The 25,712-nt window shown below is 40.6% G+C and overlaps 1 protein-coding gene across 1 annotated transcript; it reads right to left on the bottom strand.

Annotated features, from left to right (window-relative positions):
• Positions 1-23,156: 23,156 nt before the first annotated feature.
• LOC149664114 (uncharacterized) lies at positions 23,157-25,275 on the bottom strand. The gene is made up of 2 exons (XM_089842011.1): positions 25,093-25,275; positions 23,157-24,548 (listed from the first exon to the last, which is right to left on the bottom strand). Exon 2 carries the CDS (start codon positions 24,501-24,503, stop codon positions 23,157-23,159), a length of 1,347 nt encoding a protein of 448 aa, XP_089698137.1. The 5' UTR covers positions 24,504-24,548; positions 25,093-25,275.
• Positions 25,276-25,712: the final 437 nt, after the last annotated feature.

The raw sequence follows: 25,712 nt of genomic DNA, 5'->3' as shown, positions 1-25,712 counted from the left end.
GGTATCCGAAGATATCAAACGGTATCCGAAGATATCAAACGGTATCCGAAGATATCAAACGGTATCCGAAGATATCAAACGGTATCCGAAGATATCAAACGGTATCCGAAGAAATCAAACGGTATCCGAAGAAATCAAACGGTATCCGAAGAAATCAAACGGTATCCGAAGAAATCAAACGGTATCCGAAGATATCAAACGGTATCCGAAGATATCAAACGGTATCCGAAGATATCAAACGGTATCCGAAGATATCAAACGGTATCCGAAGATATCAAACGGTATCCGAAGATATCAAACGGTATCCGAAGATATCAAACGGTATCCGAAGATATCAAACGGTATCCGAAGATATCAAACGGTATCCGAAGATATAAAACCGTATCCGAAGATATCAAACGGTATCCGAAGATATCAAACGGAATTCGAAGAAATCTAACGGAATTCGAAGAAATCTAACGGTATCCGAAGATATCAAACGGTATCCGAAGATATCAAACGGTATACGAAGATATCAAACGGTATCCGAAGATATCAAACGGTATCCGAAGATATCAAACGGTATACGAAGATATCAAACGGTATCCGAAGATATCAAACGGTATCCGAAGATATCAAACGGTATCCGAAGATATCAAACGGTATCCGAAGATATCAAACGGTATCCGAAGATATCAAACGGTATCCGAAGATATCAAACGGTATCCGAAGATATCAAACGGTATCCGAAGATATCAAACGAAATTCGAAGAAATCTAACGGAATTCGAAGAAATCTAACGGTATCCGAAGATATCAAACGGTATCCGAAGATATCAAACGGTATACGAAGATATCAAACGGTATCCGAAGAAATAAAACGGTATCCGAAGATATCAAACGGTATCCGAAGATATCAAACGGTATCCGAAGATATCAAACGGTATCCGAAGAAATAAATCGGTATCCGAAGATATAAAACGGTATCCGAAGATATAAAACGGTATCCGAAGATATAAAACGGTATCCGAAGATATCAAACGGTATCCGAAGATATCAAACGGTATCCGAAGATATCAAACGGTATCCGAAGATATCAAACGGTATCCGAAGATATCAAACGGTATCCGAAGATATCAAACGGTATACGAAGATATCAAACGGTATCCGAAGAAATAAAACGGTATCCGAAGATATCAAACGGTATCCGAAGATATCAAACGGTATCCGAAGATATCAAACGGTATCCGAAGAAATAAATCGGTATCCGAAGATATAAAACGGTATCCGAAGATATAAAACGGTATCCGAAGATATCAAACGGTATCCGAAGATATCAAACGGTATCCGAAGATATCAAACGGTATCCGAAGATATCAAACGGTATCCGAAGATATCAAACGGTATCCGAAGATATCAAACGGTATCCGAAGATATCAAACGGTATCCGAAGATATCAAACGGTATCCGAAGATATCAAACGGTATCCGAAGATATCAAACGGTATCCGAAGATATCAAACGGTATCCGAAGATATCAAACGGTATCCGAAGATATCAAACGGTATCCGAAGATATAAAACCGTATCCGAAGATATAAAACCGTATCCGAAGATATCAAACGGTATCCGAAGATATCAAACGGAATTCGAAGAAATCTAACGGAATTCGAAGAAATCTAACGGTATCCGAAGATATCAAACGGTATCCGAAGATATCAAACGGTATACGAAGATATCAAACGGTATCCGAAGAAATAAAACGGTATCCGAAGATATCAAACGGTATCCGAAGATATCAAACGGTGTCCGAAGATATCAAACGGTATCCGAAGAAATAAATCGGTATCCGAAGATATCAAACGGTATCCGAAGATATAAAACGGTATCCGAAGATATAAAACGGTATCCGAAGATATAAAACGGTATCCGAAGATATCAAACGGTATACGAAGATATCAAACGGTATCCGAAGAAATAAAACGGTATCCGAAGATATCAAACGGTATCCGAAGATATCAAACGGTATCCGAAGAAATAAATCGGTATCCGAAGATATCAAACGGTATCCGAAGATATCAAACGGTATCCGAAGATATCAAACGGTATCCGAAGATATCAAACGGTATCCGAAGATATCAAACGGTATCCGAAGATATCAAACGGTATCCGAAGATATCAAACGGAATTCGAAGAAATCTAACGGAATTCGAAGAAATCTAACGGTATCCGAAGATATCAAACGGTATCCGAAGATATCAAACGGTATACGAAGATATCAAACGGTATCCGAAGATATCAAACGGTATCCGAAGATATCAAACGGTATCCGAAGATATCAAACGGAATTCGAAGAAATCTAACGGAATTCGAAGAAATCTAACGGTATCCGAAGATATCAAACGGTATCCGAAGATATCAAACGGTATCCGAAGATATCAAACGGTATCCGAAGATATCAAACGGTATCCGAAGATATCAAACGGAATTCGAAGAAATCTAACGGAATTCGAAGAAATCTAACGGTATCCGAAGATATCAAACGGTATCCGAAGATATCAAACGGTATACGAAGATATCAAACGGTATCCGAAGAAATAAAACGGTATCCGAAGATATCAAACGGTATCCGAAGATATCAAACGGTATCCGAAGATATCAAACGGTATCCGAAGAAATTAATCGGTATCCGAAGATATAAAACGGTATCCGAAGATATAAAACGGTATCCGAAGATATAAAACGGTATCCGAAGATATCAAACGGTATCCGAAGATATCAAACGGTATCCGAAGATATCAAACGGTATCCGAAGATATCAAACGGTATCCAAAGATATCAAACGGTATCCGAAGATATCAAACGGTATACGAAGATATCAAACGGTATCCGAAGAAATAAAACGGTATCCGAAGATATCAAACGGTATCCGAAGATATCAAACGGTATCCGAAGATATCAAACGGTATCCGAAGAAATAAATCGGTATCCGAAGATATAAAACGGTATCCGAAGATATAAAACGGTATCCGAAGATATAAAACGGTATCCGAAGATATCAAACGGTATCCGAAGATATCAAACGATATCCGAAGATATCAAACGGTATCCGAAGATATCAAACGGTATCCGAAGATATCAAACGGTATCCGAAGATATCAAACGGTATCCGAAGATATCAAACGGTATCCGAAGATATCAAACGGTATCCGAAGATATCAAACGGTATCCGAAGATATCAAACGGTATCCGAAGATATCAAACGGTATCCGAAGATATCAAACGGAATTCGAAGAAATCTAACGGAATTCGAAGAAATCTAACGGTATCCGAAGATATCAAACGGTATCCGAAGATATCAAACGGTATACGAAGATATCAAACGGTATCCGAAGAAATAAAACGGTATCCGAAGATATCAAACGGTATCCGAAGATATCAAACGGTATCCGAAGATATCAAACGGTATCCGAAGAAATAAATCGGTATCCGAAGATATAAAACGGTATCCGAAGATATAAAACGGTATCCGAAGATATAAAACGGTATCCGAAGATATCAAACGGTATCCGAAGATATCAAACGGTATCCGAAGATATCAAACGGTATCCGAAGATATCAAACGGTATCCGAAGATATCAAACGGTATCCGAAGATATCAAACGGAATTCGAAGAAATCTAACGGAATTCGAAGAAATCTAACGGTATCCGAAGATATCAAACGGTATCCGAAGATATCAAACGGTATACGAAGATATCAAACGGTATCCGAAGATATCAAACGGTATCCGAAGATATCAAACGGTATCCGAAGATATCAAACGGAATTCGAAGAAATCTAACGGAATTCGAAGAAATCTAACGGTATCCGAAGATATCAAACGGTATCCGAAGATATCAAACGGTATCCGAAGATATCAAACGGTATCCGAAGATATCAAACGGAATTCGAAGAAATCTAACGGAATTCGAAGAAATCTAACGGTATCCGAAGATATCAAACGGTATCCGAAGATATCAAACGGTATACGAAGATATCAAACGGTATCCGAAGAAATAAAACGGTATCCGAAGATATCAAACGGTATCCGAAGATATCAAACGGTATCCGAAGATATCAAACGGTATCCGAAGAAATAAATCGGTATCCGAAGATATAAAACGGTATCCGAAGATATAAAACGGTATCCGAAGATATAAAACGGTATCCGAAGATATCAAACGGTATCCGAAGATATCAAACGGTATCCGAAGATATCAAACGGTATCCGAAGATATCAAACGGTATCCAAAGATATCAAACGGTATCCGAAGATATCAAACGGTATACGAAGATATCAAACGGTATCCGAAGAAATAAAACGGTATCCGAAGATATCAAACGGTATCCGAAGATATCAAACGGTATCCGAAGATATCAAACGGTATCCGAAGAAATAAATCGGTATCCGAAGATATAAAACGGTATCCGAAGATATAAAACGGTATCCGAAGATATAAAACGGTATCCGAAGATATCAAACGGTATCCGAAGATATCAAACGGTATCCGAAGATATCAAACGGTATCCGAAGATATCAAACGGTATCCGAAGATATCAAACGGTATCCGAAGATATCAAACGGTATCCGAAGATATCAAACGGTATCCGAAGATATCAAACGGTATCCGAAGATATCAAACGGTATCCGAAGATATCAAACGGTATCCGAAGATATCAAACGGTATCCGAAGATATCAAACGGTATCCGAAGATATCAAACGGTATCCGAAGATATAAAACCGTATCCGAAGATATCAAACGGTATCCGAAGATATCAAACGGAATTCGAAGAAATCTAACGGAATTCGAAGAAATCTAACGGTATCCGAAGATATCAAACGGTATCCGAAGATATCAAACGGTATACGAAGATATCAAACGGTATCCGAAGAAATAAAACGGTATCCGAAGATATCAAACGGTATCCGAAGATATCAAACGGTGTCCGAAGATATCAAACGGTATCCGAAGAAATAAATCGGTATCCGAAGATATCAAACGGTATCCGAAGATATCAAACGGTATACGAAGATATCAAACGGTATCCGAAGATATCAAACGGTATCCGAAGATATCAAACGGTATACGAAGATATCAAACGGTATCCGAAGATATCAAACGGTATCCGAAGATATCAAACGGTATCCGAAGATATCAAACGGTATCCGAAGATATCAAACGGTATCCGAAGATATCAAACGGTATCCGAAGATATCAAACGGTATCCGAAGATATCAAACGGTATCCGAAGATATCAAACGAAATTCGAAGAAATCTAACGGAATTCGAAGAAATCTAACGGTATCCGAAGATATCAAACGGTATCCGAAGATATGAAACGGTATACGAAGATATCAAACGGTATCCGAAGAAATAAAACGGTATCCGAAGATATCAAACGGTATCCGAAGATATCAAACGGTATCCGAAGATATCAAACGGTATCCGAAGAAATAAATCGGTATCCGAAGATATAAAACGGTATCCGAAGATATAAAACGGTATCCGAAGATATAAAACGGTATCCGAAGATATCAAACGGTATCCGAAGATATCAAACGGTATCCGAAGATATCAAACGGTATCCGAAGATATCAAACGGTATCCGAAGATATCAAACGGTATCCGAAGATATCAAACGGTATCCGAAGATATCAAACGGTATCCGAAGATATCAAACGGTATCCGAAGATATCAAACGGTATCCGAAGATATCAAACGGTATACGAAGATATCAAACGGTATCCGAAGAAATAAAACGGTATCCGAAGATATCAAACGGTATCCGAAGATATCAAACGGTGTCCGAAGATATCAAACGGTATCCGAAGAAATAAATCGGTATCCGAAGATATCAAACGGTATCCGAAGATATAAAACGGTATCCGAAGATATAAAACGGTATCCGAAGATATAAAACGGTATCCGAAGATATCAAACGGTATACGAAGATATCAAACGGTATCCGAAGAAATAAAACGGTATCCGAAGATATCAAACGGTATCCGAAGATATCAAACGGTATCTAAGAAATAAATCGGTATCCGAAGATATCAAACGGTATCCGAAGATATAAAACGGTATCCGAAGATATAAAACGGTATCCGAAGATATCAAACGGTATCCGAAGATATCAAACGGTATCCGAAGATATCAAACGGTATCCGAAGATATCAAACGGAATTCGAAGAAATCTAACGGAATTCGAAGAAATCTAACGGTATCCGAAGATATCAAACGGTATCCGAAGATATCAAACGGTATACGAAGATATCAAACGGTATCCGAAGAAATAAAACGGTATCCGAAGATATCAAACGGTATCCGAAGATATCAAACGGTATCCGAAGATATCAAACGGTATCCGAAGAAATAAATCGGTATCCGAAGATATAAAACGGTATCCGAAGATATAAAACGGTATCCGAAGATATAAAACGGTATCCGAAGATATCAAACGGTATCCGAAGATATCAAACGGTATCCGAAGATATCAAACGGTATCCGAAGATATCAAACGGTATCCAAAGATATCAAACGGTATCCGAAGATATCAAACGGTATACGAAGATATCAAACGGTATCCGAAGAAATAAAACGGTATCCGAAGATATCAAACGGTATCCGAAGATATCAAACGGTATCCGAAGATATCAAACGGTATCCGAAGAAATAAATCGGTATCCGAAGATATAAAACGGTATCCGAAGATATAAAACGGTATCCGAAGATATAAAACGGTATCCGAAGATATCAAACGGTATCCGAAGATATAAAACGGTATCCGAAGATATCAAACGGTATCCGAAGATATCAAACGGTATCCGAAGATATCAAACGGTATCCGAAGATATCAAACGGTATCCGAAGATATCAAACGGTATCCGAAGATATCAAACGGTATCCGAAGATATCAAACGGTATCCGAAGATATCAAACGGTATCCGAAGATATCAAACGGTATCCGAAGATATCAAACGGTATCCGAAGATATCAAACGGTATCCGAAGATATCAAACGGTATCCGAAGATATCAAACGGTATCCGAAGATATAAAACCGTATCCGAAGATATCAAACGGTATCCGAAGATATCAAACGGAATTCGAAGAAATCTAACGGAATTCGAAGAAATCTAACGGTATCCGAAGATATCAAACGGTATCCGAAGATATCAAACGGTATACGAAGATATCAAACGGTATCCGAAGAAATAAAACGGTATCCGAAGATATCAAACGGTATCCGAAGATATCAAACGGTGTCCGAAGATATCAAACAGTATCCGAAGAAATAAATCGGTATCCGAAGATATCAAACGGTATCCGAAGATATAAAACGGTATCCGAAGATATAAAACGGTATCCGAAGATATAAAACGGTATCCGAAGATATCAAACGGTATACGAAGATATCAAACGGTATCCGAAGAAATAAAACGGTATCCGAAGATATCAAACGGTATCCGAAGATATCAAACGGTATCCGAAGAAATAAATCGGTATCCGAAGATATCAAACGGTATCCGAAGATATCAAACGGTATCCGAAGATATCAAACGGTATCCGAAGATATCAAACGGTATCCGAAGATATCAAACGGTATCCGAAGATATCAAACGGAATTCGAAGAAATCTAACGGAATTCGAAGAAATCTAACGGTATCCGAAGATATCAAACGGTATCCGAAGATATCAAACGGTATACGAAGATATCAAACGGTATCCGAAGATATCAAACGGTATCCGAAGATATCAAACGGTATCCGAAGATATCAAACGGAATTCGAAGAAATCTAACGGAATTCGAAGAAATCTAACGGTATCCGAAGATATCAAACGGTATCCGAAGATATCAAACGGTATCCGAAGATATCAAACGGTATCCGAAGATATCAAACGGTATCCGAAGATATCAAACGGAATTCGAAGAAATCTAACGGAATTCGAAGAAATCTAACGGTATCCGAAGATATCAAACGGTATCCGAAGATATCAAACGGTATACGAAGATATCAAACGGTATCCGAAGAAATAAAACGGTATCCGAAGATATCAAACGGTATCCGAAGATATCAAACGGTATCCGAAGATATCAAACGGTATCCGAAGAAATAAATCGGTATCCGAAGATATAAAACGGTATCCGAAGATATAAAACGGTATCCGAAGATATAAAACGGTATCCGAAGATATCAAACGGTATCCGAAGATATCAAACGGTATCCGAAGATATCAAACGGTATCCGAAGATATCAAACGGTATCCAAAGATATCAAACGATATCCGAAGATATCAAACGGTATACGAAGATATCAAACGGTATCCGAAGAAATAAAACGGTATCCGAAGATATCAAACGGTATCCGAAGATATCAAACGGTATCCGAAGATATCAAACGGTATCCGAAGAAATAAATCGGTATCCGAAGATATAAAACGGTATCCGAAGATATAAAACGGTATCCGAAGATATAAAACGGTATCCGAAGATATCAAACGGTATCCGAAGATATCAAACGGTATCCGAAGATATCAAACGGTATCCGAAGATATCAAACGGTATCCGAAGATATCAAACGGTATCCGAAGATATCAAACGGTATCCGAAGATATCAAACGGTATCCGAAGATATCAAACGGTATCCGAAGATATCAAACGGTATCCGAAGATATCAAACGGTATCCGAAGATATCAAACGGTATCCGAAGATATCAAACGGTATCCGAAGATATCAAACGGTATCCGAAGATATCAAACGGTATCCGAAGATATAAAACCGTATCCGAAGATATCAAACGGTATCCGAAGATATCAAACGGAATTCGAAGAAATCTAACGGAATTCGAAGAAATCTAACGGTATCCGAAGATATCAAACGGTATCCGAAGATATCAAACGGTATACGAAGATATCAAACGGTATCCGAAGAAATAAAACGGTATCCGAAGATATCAAACGGTATCCGAAGATATCAAACGGTGTCCGAAGATATCAAACGGTATCCGAAGAAATAAATCGGTATCCGAAGATATCAAACGGTATCCGAAGATATCAAACGGTATACGAAGATATCAAACGGTATCCGAAGATATCAAACGGTATCCGAAGATATCAAACGGTATACGAAGATATCAAACGGTATCCGAAGATATCAAACGGTATCCGAAGATATCAAACGGTATCCGAAGATATCAAACGGTATCCGAAGATATCAAACGGTATCCGAAGATATCAAACGGTATCCGAAGATATCAAACGGTATCCGAAGATATCAAACGGTATCCGAAGATATCAAACGAAATTCGAAGAAATCTAACGGAATTCGAAGAAATCTAACGGTATCCGAAGATATCAAACGGTATCCGAAGATATCAAACGGTATACGAAGATATCAAACGGTATCCGAAGAAATAAAACGGTATCCGAAGATATCAAACGGTATCCGAAGATATCAAACGGTATCCGAAGATATCAAACGGTATCCGAAGAAATAAATCGGTATCCGAAGATATAAAACGGTATCCGAAGATATAAAACGGTATCCGAAGATATAAAACGGTATCCGAAGATATCAAACGGTATCCGAAGATATCAAACGGTATCCGAAGATATCAAACGGTATCCGAAGATATCAAACGGTATCCGAAGATATCAAACGGTATCCGAAGATATCAAACGGTATCCGAAGATATCAAACGGTATCCGAAGATATCAAACGGTATCCGAAGATATCAAACGGTATCCGAAGATATCAAACGGTATACGAAGATATCAAACGGTATCCGAAGAAATAAAACGGTATCCGAAGATATCAAACGGTATCCGAAGATATCAAACGGTGTCCGAAGATATCAAACGGTATCCGAAGAAATAAATCGGTATCCGAAGATATCAAACGGTATCCGAAGATATAAAACGGTATCCGAAGATATAAAACGGTATCCGAAGATATAAAACGGTATCCGAAGATATCAAACGGTATACGAAGATATCAAACGGTATCCGAAGAAATAAAACGGTATCCGAAGATATCAAACGGTATCCGAAGATATCAAACGGTATCTAAGAAATAAATCGGTATCCGAAGATATCAAACGGTATCCGAAGATATAAAACGGTATCCGAAGATATAAAACGGTATCCGAAGATATCAAACGGTATCCGAAGATATCAAACGGTATCCGAAGATATCAAACGGTATCCGAAGATATCAAACGGAATTCGAAGAAATCTAACGGAATTCGAAGAAATCTAACGGTATCCGAAGATATCAAACGGTATCCGAAGATATCAAACGGTATACGAAGATATCAAACGGTATCCGAAGAAATAAAACGGTATCCGAAGATATCAAACGGTATCCGAAGATATCAAACGGTATCCGAAGATATCAAACGGTATCCGAAGAAATAAATCGGTATCCGAAGATATAAAACGGTATCCGAAGATATAAAACGGTATCCGAAGATATAAAACGGTATCCGAAGATATCAAACGGTATCCGAAGATATCAAACGGTATCCGAAGATATCAAACGGTATCCGAAGATATCAAACGGTATCCAAAGATATCAAACGGTATCCGAAGATATCAAACGGTATACGAAGATATCAAACGGTATCCGAAGAAATAAAACGGTATCCGAAGATATCAAACGGTATCCGAAGATATCAAACGGTATCCGAAGATATCAAACGGTATCCGAAGAAATAAATCGGTATCCGAAGATATAAAACGGTATCCGAAGATATAAAACGGTATCCGAAGATATAAAACGGTATCCGAAGATATCAAACGGTATCCGAAGATATCAAACGGTATCCGAAGATATCAAACGGTATCCGAAGATATCAAACGGTATCCGAAGATATCAAACGGTATCCGAAGATATCAAACGGTATCCGAAGATATCAAACGGTATCCGAAGATATCAAACGGTATCCGAAGATATCAAACGGTATCCGAAGATATCAAACGGTATCCGAAGATATCAAACGGTATCCGAAGATATCAAACGGTATCCGAAGATATCAAACGGTATCCGAAGATATAAAACCGTATCCGAAGATATCAAACGGTATCCGAAGATATCAAACGGAATTCGAAGAAATCTAACGGAATTCGAAGAAATCTAACGGTATCCGAAGATATCAAACGGTATCCGAAGATATCAAACGGTATACGAAGATATCAAACGGTATCCGAAGAAATAAAACGGTATCCGAAGATATCAAACGGTATCCGAAGATATCAAACGGTGTCCGAAGATATCAAACGGTATCCGAAGAAATAAATCGGTATCCGAAGATATCAAACGGTATCCGAAGATATCAAACGGTATACGAAGATATCAAACGGTATCCGAAGATATCAAACGGTATCCGAAGATATCAAACGGTATACGAAGATATCAAACGGTATCCGAAGATATCAAACGGTATCCGAAGATATCAAACGGTATCCGAAGATATCAAACGGTATCCGAAGATATCAAACGGTATCCGAAGATATCAAACGGTATCCGAAGATATCAAACGGTATCCGAAGATATCAAACGGTATCCGAAGATATCAAACGAAATTCGAAGAAATCTAACGGAATTCGAAGAAATCTAACGGTATCCGAAGATATCAAACGGTATCCGAAGATATCAAACGGTATACGAAGATATCAAACGGTATCCGAAGAAATAAAACGGTATCCGAAGATATCAAACGGTATCCGAAGATATCAAACGGTATCCGAAGATATCAAACGGTATCCGAAGAAATAAATCGGTATCCGAAGATATAAAACGGTATCCGAAGATATAAAACGGTATCCGAAGATATAAAACGGTATCCGAAGATATCAAACGGTATCCGAAGATATCAAACGGTATCCGAAGATATCAAACGGTATCCGAAGATATCAAACGGTATCCGAAGATATCAAACGGTATCCGAAGATATCAAACGGTATCCGAAGATATCAAACGGTATCCGAAGATATCAAACGGTATCCGAAGATATCAAACGGTATCCGAAGATATCAAACGGTATCCGAAGATATCAAACGGTGTCCGAAGATATCAAACGGTATCCGAAGAAATAAATCGGTATCCGAAGATATCAAACGGTATCCGAAGATATAAAACGGTATCCGAAGATATAAAACGGTATCCGAAGATATAAAACGGTATCCGAAGATATCAAACGGTATACGAAGATATCAAACGGTATCCGAAGAAATAAAACGGTATCCGAAGATATCAAACGGTATCCGAAGATATCAAACGGTATCTAAGAAATAAATCGGTATCCGAAGATATCAAACGGTATCCGAAGATATAAAACGGTATCCGAAGATATAAAACGGTATCCGAAGATATCAAACGGTATCCGAAGATATCAAACGGTATCCGAAGATATCAAACGGTATCCGAAGATATCAAACGGTATCCGAAGATATCAAACGGTATACGAAGATATCAAACGGTATCCGAAGAAATAAAACGGTATCCGAAGATATCAAACGGTATCCGAAGATATCAAACGGTATCCGAAGATATCAAACGGTATCCGAAGAAATAAATCGGTATCCGAAGATATAAAACGGTATCCGAAGATATAAAACGGTATCCGAAGATATAAAACGGTATCCGAAGATATCAAACGGTATCCGAAGATATCAAACGGTATCCGAAGATATCAAACGGTATCCGAAGATATCAAACGGTATCCGAAGATATCAAACGGTATCCGAAGAAATCAAACGGTATCCGAAGAAATCAAACGGTATCCGAAGAAATCAAACGGTATCCGAAGATATCAAACGGTATCCGAAGATATCAAACGGTATCCGAAGATATCAAACGGTATACGAAGATATCAAACGGTATACGAAGATATCAAACGGTATCCGAAGATATCAAACGGTATACGAAGATATCAAACGGTATCCGAAGATATCAAACGGTATCCGAAGATATCAAACGGTATCCGAAGATATCAAACGGTATCCGAAGATATCAAACGGTATCCGAAGATATCAAACGGTATCCGAAGATATCAAACGGTATCCGAAGATATCAAACGGTATCCGAAGATATCAAACGGTATCCGAAGATATCAAACGGTATCCGAAGATATCAAACGGTATCCGAAGATATCAAACGGTATCCGAAGATATCAAACGGAATTCGAAGAAACCTAACGGAATTCGAAGAAATCTAACGGTATCCGAAGATATCAAACGGTATCCGAAGATATCAAACGGTATACGAAGATATCAAACGGTATCCGAAGAAATAAAACGGTATCCGAAGATATCAAACGGTATCCGAAGATATCAAACGGTGTCCGAAGATATCAAACGGTATCCGAAGAAATAAATCGGTATCCGAAGAAATAAATCGGTATCCGAAGATATCAAACGGTATCCGAAGATATAAAACGTTATCCGAAGATATAAAACGGTATCCGAAGATATAAAACGGTATCCGAAGATATCAAACGGTATACGAAGATATCAAACGGTATCCGAAGAAATAAAACGGTATCCGAAGATATCAAACGGTATCCGAAGATATCAAACGGTATCCGAAGAAATAAATCGGTATCCGAAGATATCAAACGGTATCCGAAGATATAAAACGGTATCCGAAGATATAAAACGGTATCCGAAGATATCAAACGGTATCCGAAGAAATCAAACGGTATCCGAAGAAATCAAACGGTATCCGAAGATATCAAACGGTATCCGAAGATATCAAACGGTATCCGAAGATATCAAACGGTATACGAAGATATCAAACGGTATACGAAGATATCAAACGGTATCCGAAGATATCAAACGGTATACGAAGATATCAAACGGTATCCGAAGATATCAAACGGTATCCGAAGATATCAAACGGTATCCGAAGATATCAAACGGTATCCGAAGATATCAAACGGTATCCGAAGATATCAAACGGTATCCGAAGATATCAAACGGTATCCGAAGATATCAAACGGTATCCGAAGATATCAAACGGTATCCGAAGATATCAAACGGTATCCGAAGATATCAAACGGTATCCGAAGATATCAAACGGTATCCGAAGATATCAAACGGAATTCGAAGAAACCTAACGGAATTCGAAGAAATCTAACGGTATCCGAAGATATCAAACGGTATCCGAAGATATCAAACGGTATACGAAGATATCAAACGGTATCCGAAGAAATAAAACGGTATCCGAAGATATCAAACGGTATCCGAAGATATCAAACGGTGTCCGAAGATATCAAACGGTATCCGAAGAAATAAATCGGTATCCGAAGAAATAAATCGGTATCCGAAGATATCAAACGGTATCCGAAGATATAAAACGTTATCCGAAGATATAAAACGGTATCCGAAGATATAAAACGGTATCCGAAGATATCAAACGGTATACGAAGATATCAAACGGTATCCGAAGAAATAAAACGGTATCCGAAGATATCAAACGGTATCCGAAGATATCAAACGGTATCCGAAGAAATAAATCGGTATCCGAAGATATCAAACGGTATCCGAAGATATAAAACGGTATCCGAAGATATAAAACGGTATCCGAAGATATCAAACGGTATCCGAAGATATCAAACGGTATCCGAAGATATCAAACGGTATCCGAAGATATCAAACGGTATCCGAAGATATCAAACGGTATCCGAAGAAATCAAACGGTATCCGAAGAAATCAAACGGTATCCGAAGAAATCAAACGGTATCCGAAGATATCAAACGGTATCCGAAGATATCAAACGGTATCCGAAGATATCAAACGGTATACGAAGATATCAAACGGTATCCGAAGATATCAAACGGTATCCGAAGATATCAAACGGTATCCGAAGATATCAAACGGTATCCGAAGATATCAAACGGTATCCGAAGATATCAAACGGTATACGAAGATATCAAACGGTATCCGAAGATATCAAACGGTATCCGAAGATATCAAACGGTATCCGAAGATATCAAACGGTATCCGAAGATATCAAACGGTATCCGAAGATATCAAACGGTATCCGAAGATATCAAACGGTATCCGAAGATATCAAACGGTATCCGAAGATATCAAACGGTATCCGAAGATATCAAACGGTATCCGAAGATATCAAACGGTATCCGAAGATATCAAACGGTATCCGAAGATATCAAACGGAATTCGAAGAAACCTAACGGAATTCGAAGAAATCTAACGGTATCCGAAGATATCAAACGGTATCCGAAGATATCAAACGGTATACGAAGATATCAAACGGTATCCGAAGAAATAAAACGGTATCCGAAGATATCAAACGGTATCCGAAGATATCAAACGGTGTCCGAAGATATCAAACGGTATCCGAAGAAATAAATCGGTATCCGAAGATATCAAACGGTATCCGAAGATATAAAACGTTATCCGAAGATATAAAACGGTATCCGAAGATATAAAACGGTATCCGAAGATATCAAACGGTATACGAAGATATCAAACGGTATCCGAAGAAATAAAACGGTATCCGAAGATATCAAACGGTATCCGAAGATATCAAACGGTATCCGAAGAAATAAATCGGTATCCGAAGATATCAAACGGTATCCGAAGATATAAAACGGTATCCGAAGATATAAAACGGTATCCGAAGATATCAAACGGTATCCGAAGATATCAAACGGTATCCGAAGATATCAAACGGTATCCGAAGATATCAAACGGTATCCGAAGATATCAAACGGTATCCGAAGAAATCAAACGGTATCCGAAGAAATCAAACGGTATCCGAAGAAATCAAACGGTATCCGAAGATATCAAACGGTATCCGAAGATATCAAACGGTATCCGAAGATATCAAACGGTATCCGAAGATATCAAACGGTATACGAAGATATCAAACGGTATCCGAAGATATCAAACGGTATCCGAAGATATCAAACGGTATCCGAAGATATCAAACGGTATCCGAAGATATCAAACGGTATCCGAAGATATCAAACGGTATCCGAAGATATCAAACGGTATCCGAAGATATCAAACGGTATCCGAAGATATCAAACGGTATCCGAAGATATCAAACGGTATCCGAAGATATCAAACGGTATCCGAAGATATCAAACGGTATCCGAAGATATCAAACGGTATCCGAAGATATCAAACGGAATTCGAAGAAACCTAACGGAATTCGAAGAAATCTAACGGTATCCGAAGATATCAAACGGTATCCGAAGATATCAAACGGTATACGAAGATATCAAACGGTATCCGAAGAAATAAAACGGTATCCGAAGATATCAAACGGTATCCGAAGATATCAAACGGTATCCGAAGATATCAAACGGTATCCGAAGAAATAAATCGGTATCCGAAGATATAAAACGGTATCCGAAGATATAAAACGGTATCCGAAGATATAAAACGGTATCCGAAGATATAAAACGGTATCCGAAGATATAAAACGGTATCCGAAGATATCAAACGGTATCCGAAGATATCAAACGGTATCCGAAGATATCAAACGGTATCCGAAGATATCAAACGGTATCCGAAGATATCAAACGGTATCCGAAGATATCAAACGGTATCCGAAGATATAAAACGGTATCCGAAGATATCAAACGGTATCCGAAGATATCAAACGGAATTCGAAGAAATCTAACGGAATTCGAAGAAATCTAACGGTATCCGAAGATATCAAACGGTATCCGAAGATATCAAACGGTATACGAAGATATCAAACGGTATCCGAAGAAATAAAACGGTATCCGAAGATATCAAACGGTATCCGAAGATATCAAACGGTGTCCGAAGATATCAAACGGTATCCGAAGAAATAAATCGGTATCCGAAGATATCAAACGGTATCCGAAGATATAAAACGGTATCCGAAGATATAAAACGGTATCCGAAGATATAAAACGGTATCCGAAGATATCAAACGGTATCCGAAGATATCAAACGGTATCCGAAGATATCAAACGGTATCCGAAGATATCAAACGGTATCCGAAGATATCAAACGGTATCCGAAGAAATCAAACGGTATCCGAAGAAATCAAACGGTATCCGAAGAAATCAAACGGTATCTGAAGATATCAAACGGTATCCGAAGATAACAAACGGTATCCGAAGATATCAAACGGTATCCGAAGATATCAAACGGTATCCGAAGATATCAAACGGTATCCGAAGATATCAAACGGTATCCGAAGATATAAAACCGTATCCGAAGATATCAAACGGTATCCGAAGATATCAAACGGAATTCGAAGAAATCTAACGGAATTCGAAGAAATCTAACGGTATCCGAAGATATCAAACGGTATCCGAAGATATCAAACGGTATACGAAGATATCAAACGGTATCCGAAGAAATAAAACGGTATCCGAAGATATCAAACGGTATACGAAGATATCAAACGGTATCCGAAGAAATAAAACGGTATCCGAAGATATCAAACGGTGTCCGAAGATATCAAACGGTATCCGAAGAAATAAATCGGTATCCGAAGATATCAAACGGTATCCGAAGATATAAAACGGTATCCGAAGATATAAAACGGTATCCGAAGATATCAAACGGTATCCGAAGATATCAAACGGTATCCGAAGATATCAAACGGTATCCGAAGATATCAAACGGTATCCGAAGATATCAAACGGTATACGAAGATATCAAACGGTATACGAAGATATCAAACGGTATCCGAAGATATCAAACGGTATACGAAGATATCAAACGGTATCCGAAGATATCAAACGGTATCCGAAGATATCAAACGGTATCCGAAGATATCAAACGGTATCCGAAGATATCAAACGGTATCCGAAGATATCAAACGGTATCCGAAGATATCAAACGGTATCCGAAGATATCAAACGGTATCCGAAGATATCAAACGGTATCCGAAGATATCAAACGGTATCCGAAGATATCAAACCGTATCCGAAGATATCAAACGGTATCCGAAGATATCAAACGGAATTCGAAGAAATCTAACGGAATTCGAAGAAATCTAACGGTATCCGAAGATATCAAACGGTATCCGAAGATATCAAACGGTATACGAAGATATCAAACGGTATCCGAAGAAATAAAACGGTATCCGAAGATATCAAACGGTATACGAAGATATCAAACGGTATCCGAAGAAATAAAACGGTATCCGAAGATATCAAACGGTGTCCGAGGATATCAAACGGTATCCGAAGAAATAAATCGGTATCCGAAGATATCAAACGGTATCCGAAGATATAAAACGGTATCCGAAGATATAAAACGGTATCCGAAGATATCAAACGGTATCCGAAGATATCAAACGGTATCCGAAGATATCAAACGGTATCCGAAGATATCAAACGGTATCCGAAGATATCAAACGGTATACGAAGATATCAAACGGTATACGAAGATATCAAACGGTATCCGAAGATATTGTAACGGTATGTTACGTAGGGGGAAACGAGAGCTAACATCGTGCGGTAGGTTCTATGATTCCGAGCAATAATAAATAAAGACGTCTTACTTTGATAACTTGAACAAAGATTTATTTCCACTTATCTTGTAACAGCGATATCCCGGGATTGACATATACCGACCGACTCTGTAGCTCGACCCCGAATAACAATGCCCCTAACAAGTGGGTGTCTCTCCTTTATATACCCTCAATCTCGTCTCCTAGTGTCGTCTGCTACAGAGTCTGCCGTTGTCTGCTACATTATTCCCCCTCAATCTCGGCGGTAACGCTGTCATTCATTTTACATTTCATATTTATAAATTATTAAACAATATTAGTTATTCAAATTATAATGGGTTAGGAACTTATTATGAGAATACATATTTACAACTGTTATACTGAATAAAGTTATCTTAACGTCTTTGTGGGCGAGGCAAGCGGTCAACAGGTAAAGTTTCATAACCCCATGCTTGCCGTTGGGGATTGTTCCGAAGTACCCGCCGTGGGTGCGGGCACATTGTGACGAGATGTCCACGATGTCCACACCGGTAACACCGACGTAAGAAAGGGCAGGCAGACGTATAGTGGCCCATCATGCCACACTCGCGACAAGCTTGTTGATGAGGCCTATGGCGACGTGGTGAATGATAATGTTCATCCCTCGGCCGTCGTGGCGAACGTTCTCGATCTGTTGATTCATTCCTTCCTCGAGACTGCCATGGACGCCATAAGCGGGGCGGGGAAGAGGTTTCCGAAAGATGTTCGTCCTGGTGCGTAGTTGGAGCAAGATAGACACGTCGAGACGGGGAAGATGTTCTTACGCCTACAGAGCGTAACACCACATTCTCTTGTCGCCGTAAAGTCACCTGCACAGTGTTTTCGAAGGCGGGTGGACATTCAGGCGACATCTACGGAATATATTCATGATTAAAACGAGACATAACTATCGCGCGTCCCGGAAGATTTCCAGGTGCGGAGGAGCACCCGGAACAGGTGAAGGTTGCCAACTAAAGTTCTGGCGCTGCAAACCAGGAAAGACATGTTGTATTTCAACGTAGTCAGGCCAGGAACGTAATTTTCGTTGTAACGGCCCAACGGTGTGATAATACACCGCATGAGTTTGGCCGGTAGGTGATGGTTTTTTTCGTTTCACTACTTCCCGTGTCCATCCCAATTCGAATGGGACCAGCAAAGGGTCAGGGGGCGGTAACGACGGAGTTTCCTCTTGGTCCTCTGGATCAGAAACATCACCCAATAGTGATTCATCCGGAGATGGTATAATTATGGAACTGTCATCCTGGGTGACGGACAGAACCGTATCGGCAGATGGTGACACGACATCACAGGAGGCTTTATTAAAAGAAGTATTTAAATTAGGGTTAAAAGTATTGTCGTTGCCTTGGTCATCCATCTCTTCGTCGGATTCGTCCTCGTCGTCTGTCTCAGGAGGGACAGGAAATTCATCTTGGGTTATAAAAAGTTTGAGTTCGTTTATATGCCAAGTGCCTGCGGGAACACCCGTGATTCCGTGGCGTAAGACGTATGTCAATGGTCCCCGTTTTTCCACGATGCGATACGGACCTTCCCAGGCTGGCGCTAACTTGGCGGTGAAGCCTGTGGCTGCTTGTGATAGCTTATGGGACCGTTTCCAAACGAGTTGTCCAGGTTCCAACTCTGCGCCACTATAATGAAGATCGTAGTAATGCTTCTGCCGGGCCTGTGCAAGGCGGGAAAACACTTCAGCCTCATCTCTGATGGCTTGTAACTCCTTTATCGGCCCTCGTTCGAAAGCGATCAGATCAGGGACTGTAACATCGAGCCCTGCGAAGGATCGGGGAGACTCTTCACAATCCCACGGCAGACGTGGTTCACGCCCGTACTGCAAGGCGAAGGGCGAATATCCGGTGGTTAAATGAACAACTGAATTTATGGCGAGCTGGTGCATCTCGAGACCCATGTCCCACCGACAATGAGTGTTACCAACATACATGCTCATGAGTTCACCAAGAACACGATTGACCCGTTCCGTTAAATTGGTCTGTGGATGGTATGGTGTGGTAAAGGTTGGTTTTACCTTCATGAGACGGCAAACATGTGCCCAAAGGGACGATGTAAATTGCGGGCCATTGTCGGAACACACAGCTTCGGGGGACCCATGGCGGGAAATGTATTTCAAGAAGACATTTCCTACGGTGACAGCAGTAATATTACGGACAGCATAAATTTCCACATATTTAGTAAAATAGTCCACAATGACTACAAGGAAACGATTCTGGCGTTGTGTAGGTGGTAACGGACCCATCATGTCGATTCCTACTAATTGATTCGGTCCAAAGGCTCTGGTATTGGGCAACATCCGACCTGGTTGACGAGTGTTGCGGGCCTTATATTGCTGGCATGTTAGGCATTCTTTGACGAATCGTCGAATAATAGGTCGAAAATGCGGGAAGTAATATCGGCCCATTATCTTTCGTTCGGTGGCTAGTCCACCTCTATGACCAGAAAGCGGATGGCAATGGTACATTTCCAAGAGACGAGGATGTAGGGATTTTGGTACCACTGGCTTAGCGACGTGGAAGGCAGAACTCTTCCGGTATATTAAATCGTCACGGAGCTCATAAAGCGTATGCTCCTTCCCATTCTTGAGACCTGTCCGTACAGTGGTCCAATCGTCATCAGCTTCTTGGGCCTCTCTAATGTCCTTTAATGATAGGGGTTGTATTTCATGCTGGTCGGCTACGAGAAAAATGGACAGGAAGGTTTTAATCGGGACTTTCTCACTTTGTTGAAATGTCTGAATGGGACGAGATAACGCATCAGCGACTCGGTTGGTTTTACCCGGGCAATGAAGGATATCGAAATCATATTCTTGTAGCTCGATGGCCCATCTCAGGAGTTTGCTTTTTTGATCTTTCAACGTAAACAGCCAGGTAAGGGCCTTATGATCGGTGATGACTGTGAAGTGACGACCCTCCACATAAGGACGGAACTTCCGGATGGCCTTGACGACAGCGAGGCATTCCTTCTCCGGGATACTATAATTAAATTCCGCCCCTTGAAATGATTTGCTATAATACGCCAGTGGGACCTCCCTTCCATCCTGAATCTGCGAAAGCACCGCACCCACGGCATGTTCGCTGGCGTCCGTGGTGAGAATATAGTCGGATTCGGGATCGGGTACTTGGAGTAGGACAGCATCGGCGATTTTGGACTTAATACATTCAAATGCTGTATCTTCCCGATTCCCCCACGTCCAGGGAACATTTTTCCTCCTCAGTTTTTGGAGGGGTGCTACCACGTCCGTAAGGTTAGGTATAAACTTCGCATGCCAGGTCACCATACCAAGGAAAGTAGATAACTCGGAAACGTTCCGAGGGGGTTTCACGGCCCTAATTTCTTTCACTTTGTCCTCATCAATGGCTATCCCATTCCTGGAAACTTCGTATCCCAATACCTTCACCGAGCTGCAGGCAATCTCACACTTCGTGAGTTTTAGCGTTAGGCCGGCTTTCCTCAGGCGTGTAAGTAAATACCGTAAAGCCGTCATATGATCCTTCCAGGAACGGGAGACAACGATGATATCATCCAGATACGCAACGATCCCCAGGTGTCGACCATGTTTCAGGACCATGTCCATGAGACGTTGGAAAGTAGCTGGGGAGTTCTTTAACCCAAATGGCATTACAGTGAATTGGTACTTTCCCTTATGAGTAATAAAAGCAGTATACTTAGCACTCTTGGGGTCCATTGGTATCTCCCAAAAACCGGACCGTAAATCAAATTTTGATATATAAGCGGGTTGTTGAAATGTATCCAAAATATCGTCGATCCTTGGCAGGGGATACGGATCAGTAATGGTTATCTTATTGACATCCCGGCTGTCGACGCAGAACCGACCCTCAGGGCTGTCCTTCTTTGGGACAACGATTGCAGGGCTGGCGAAAGGGCTGTTCGATGGAGCAATAACCCCTTGTTGCAGCATTTCCTCTATTTGATCTTCAATCAGCTTCTTATTGCGGGGACTGGTACGGTACGGTCGTCTCACAACAGGCATGGCCCCGGGTACTAACTTGATTTTATGTTTGATCCAAGTGGTTCGTCCGGTGCGTTCAGTAACGACATCCGGAAACTGTTGAAAAAGGTCCAGAAGCTCGTCCTTTTGTAGGGGTGTTACGGACGGGCCTATTATTGAGGCAACTTGTGAGGTTAATTCCGGTGACAATGGTTCCATAGTGTGATGTGGTGCTTCCATCTCATACAAGGGTATGGTTTTCCCTCCTATACAGGCTACGTGCTTACCCCAATCGGTTACGATATCATGGTCAACCAAAAAGTTGCTACCCAGAACGATGGGGTATGGTAGGTATTCAGCAACATCAAATTCCGTCTCACTCATCATAGGTCCTCCTTCCAAACGTACGCCAATATGAATCTTACCGACCAACGGTAGGTCCGAAATGAAACCAGTCGCCGAGATATCCTTAGTCCGAATCATGGATCCATACAACCCTAGAGTCCTCACCATTCTCAGGCTCATAAAGCAACAGTTAGCCCCAGAGTCGATAAAAGCAAGATTAGTAATATTGTTAATAGTTAACTTCAAGCCAAATCCTTTTCCAAGTGTTAGTAGTGCAGGGTTTCCTTTCGGAGTAGTACGGGGACCTGCAGGATCCGTCTCCGTATTCAGTTTTCCTGATTGGTCGGTGACTGAGATGCGGCTTGACTGGTGTTTGTAGGCCGAGGTGGTGTAGCAAAGCGAGGAACTCGGGAGGGAGTCCCAGACTGTTCCCGAACAGGTGACTGCCGAGCATCATTCCCAGTATTCGGTAAAGGTTGATTACGGTTGAAATAACTCGGCCCATTATTACGAAAATACCGGTTATTACTGACATTACCCCGGCCGCGGGACTGGTTCCTATTGCTGTTATAACTACGGGCCTCGGCTTGTGAACTACTTCCCTCGCTAAACTGTACTCGTTTCAGAGAGTGGTGTGGTACGACAACATGGGACGTTAACCGACGGGCCTCGTTTTCAAAGATGTTCAAAGATGTGCACCATGCAGGAGAGAAGGATGCTTTATAGTTAGGTAAGATATTGGTCAAAATGAGCCGAAGCATCTCGGATTCACTGTATGGATTACGCAAACCCTGATTCCGGCGTAACATACGTAGTTCATAATCGAGGAGAGATTCACCTTCTTGTTGTTTGTCTTGTACCATATTCATACGAATAGTATTGTCACGGTCCTCGGAAAGATACTTATCATTGAATGCAGCGGCAAAACGGTCCCAATGTAGATCAAACGGGCCAAGAGCACTTCTTAAGCCATTAAACCATACAGCGGCCCGATCTAGAAGGGATTGTTGTAAGATCCACTTCAGGTCCATCTCTGATATACGTCGTAGTCGGATGTATGTACCCAAGTCCTCTAGGTACTTTTTTGGATTTTCATCAGAATTATCTGAAAAACTTGGGAGAGGCATTTTAGTGGTTACAGGGGTGGATGTATGAATTTCGTGGGACATAGAAGCTTGTCCCATGCCCATCTCATAACTGGGAGTCTCAGGGATGGTACCATACGAAAGCCGCGATTGACAAGGCGTTGGGGTGGCTTCGAATTCTGAAGTCCGATGACTGGAGCCGGAGGGGATGATGCTCGGATTTTGTCCCTCTTGAGTGGTTATGTTTCCGGTTTGGCAGGACGTTGTCTCGCCCCAATGAACATGGCGGTGTGCCTGCGGTCCCTTCTGTGAGGCAGTTTCGGACCCAAAAATACTTGATAATCGTTGGGAGTTGTTAGTAAAATCAACAGAAGTTGATACGGGTCTTTGAGCTTTAACGGCAGTGGTTAGTTCCTGTAATGCCTGTTGTATTTGTTGCATTGAGAGGACTAAGGTAGCCAAGTCCGTATTGCCTGGATGAGAACCGGAGGCAGTTGCCGTAGGGCCAGGACCTAAACTAGACCCAACGGGTGTAGAAATTCCCCCTGTTGTCGGACCTGTACTCATCAAAGTAGAGATAAAATCCATCAAGGTATTAAGAAGACGCAAGACAGGATCGATCACATAACGGATCTTAAGGCAAAAACAACTAATAATATATTTGAGTACGATAAGGGGGAAGTCCATAAGAAGGCCCCAACACTTATGAAAAGAATCGTTCAGGTATGGGCGTAAAATAGTACAAACTGCAAACTTCATAACCTTTAAGGCGATTAATAGTGTGAAAGTTTTAAGACAATACGGGTTGCATATGAATAAATCCAATAACTCACATACCCCGACCATAAACATGGTTACATAAAATATGATCTCCTCAATTAACTGGGTAACGACCAGACGACCATTATTAGAAAGGCCACGTGAGGCGTTAAAAAATAACGACGGCATAAATGACATTATGGAGTTGTCCTAAACGTTGGGACATGCAAAAGCCAAGGGCGAAACTCTAAGCATGACAGCCCGACCGCGTGGTAACGCTAAGCCTAACACGGGCCTTAGTAGATGATTCCCCCCATGGGCCACCATATGTAACGGTATGTTACGTAGGGGGAAACGAGAGCTAACATCGTGCGGTAGGTTCTATGATTCCGAGCAATAATAAATAAAGACGTCTTACTTTGATAACTTGAACAAAGATTTATTTCCACTTATCTTGTAACAGCGATATCCCGGGATTGACATATACCGACCGACTCTGTAGCTCGACCCCGAATAACAATGCCCCTAACAAGTGGGTGTCTCTCCTTTATATACCCTCAATCTCGTCTCCTAGTGTCGTCTGCTACAGAGTCTGCCGTTGTCTGCTACAATATCAAACGGTATACGAAGATATCAAACGGTATCCGAAGATATCAAACGGTATCCGAAGATATCAAACGGTATCCGAAGATATCAAACGGTATCCGAAGATATCAAACGGTATCCGAAGATATCAAACGGTATCCGAAGATATCAAACGGTATCCGAAGATATCAAACGGTATCCGAAGATATCAAACTGTATCCGAAGATATCAAACGGTATCCGAAGATATCAAACGGTATCCGAAGATATCAAACGGTATCCGAAGAAATAAATCGGTATCCGAAGATATAAAACGGTATCCGAAGATATAAAACGGTATCCGAAGATATAAAACGGTATCCGAAGATATCAAACGGTATCCGAAGATATCAAACGGTATCCGAAGATATCAAACGGTATCCGAAGATATCAAACGGTATCCGAAGATATCAAA

The sequence above is a fragment of the Phalangium opilio genome, unplaced genomic scaffold, assembly GCF_054372755.1.
Source record: "Phalangium opilio isolate 3A_F unplaced genomic scaffold, DU_Popi_V2 ptg000061l_1, whole genome shotgun sequence".
NCBI classification, from domain to species: Eukaryota; Metazoa; Arthropoda; class Arachnida; order Opiliones; family Phalangiidae; genus Phalangium; species Phalangium opilio.
The sequence above is the reverse complement of the archived record's forward strand: the minus strand, read 5'-3'. Positions and strand labels throughout refer to the sequence as shown.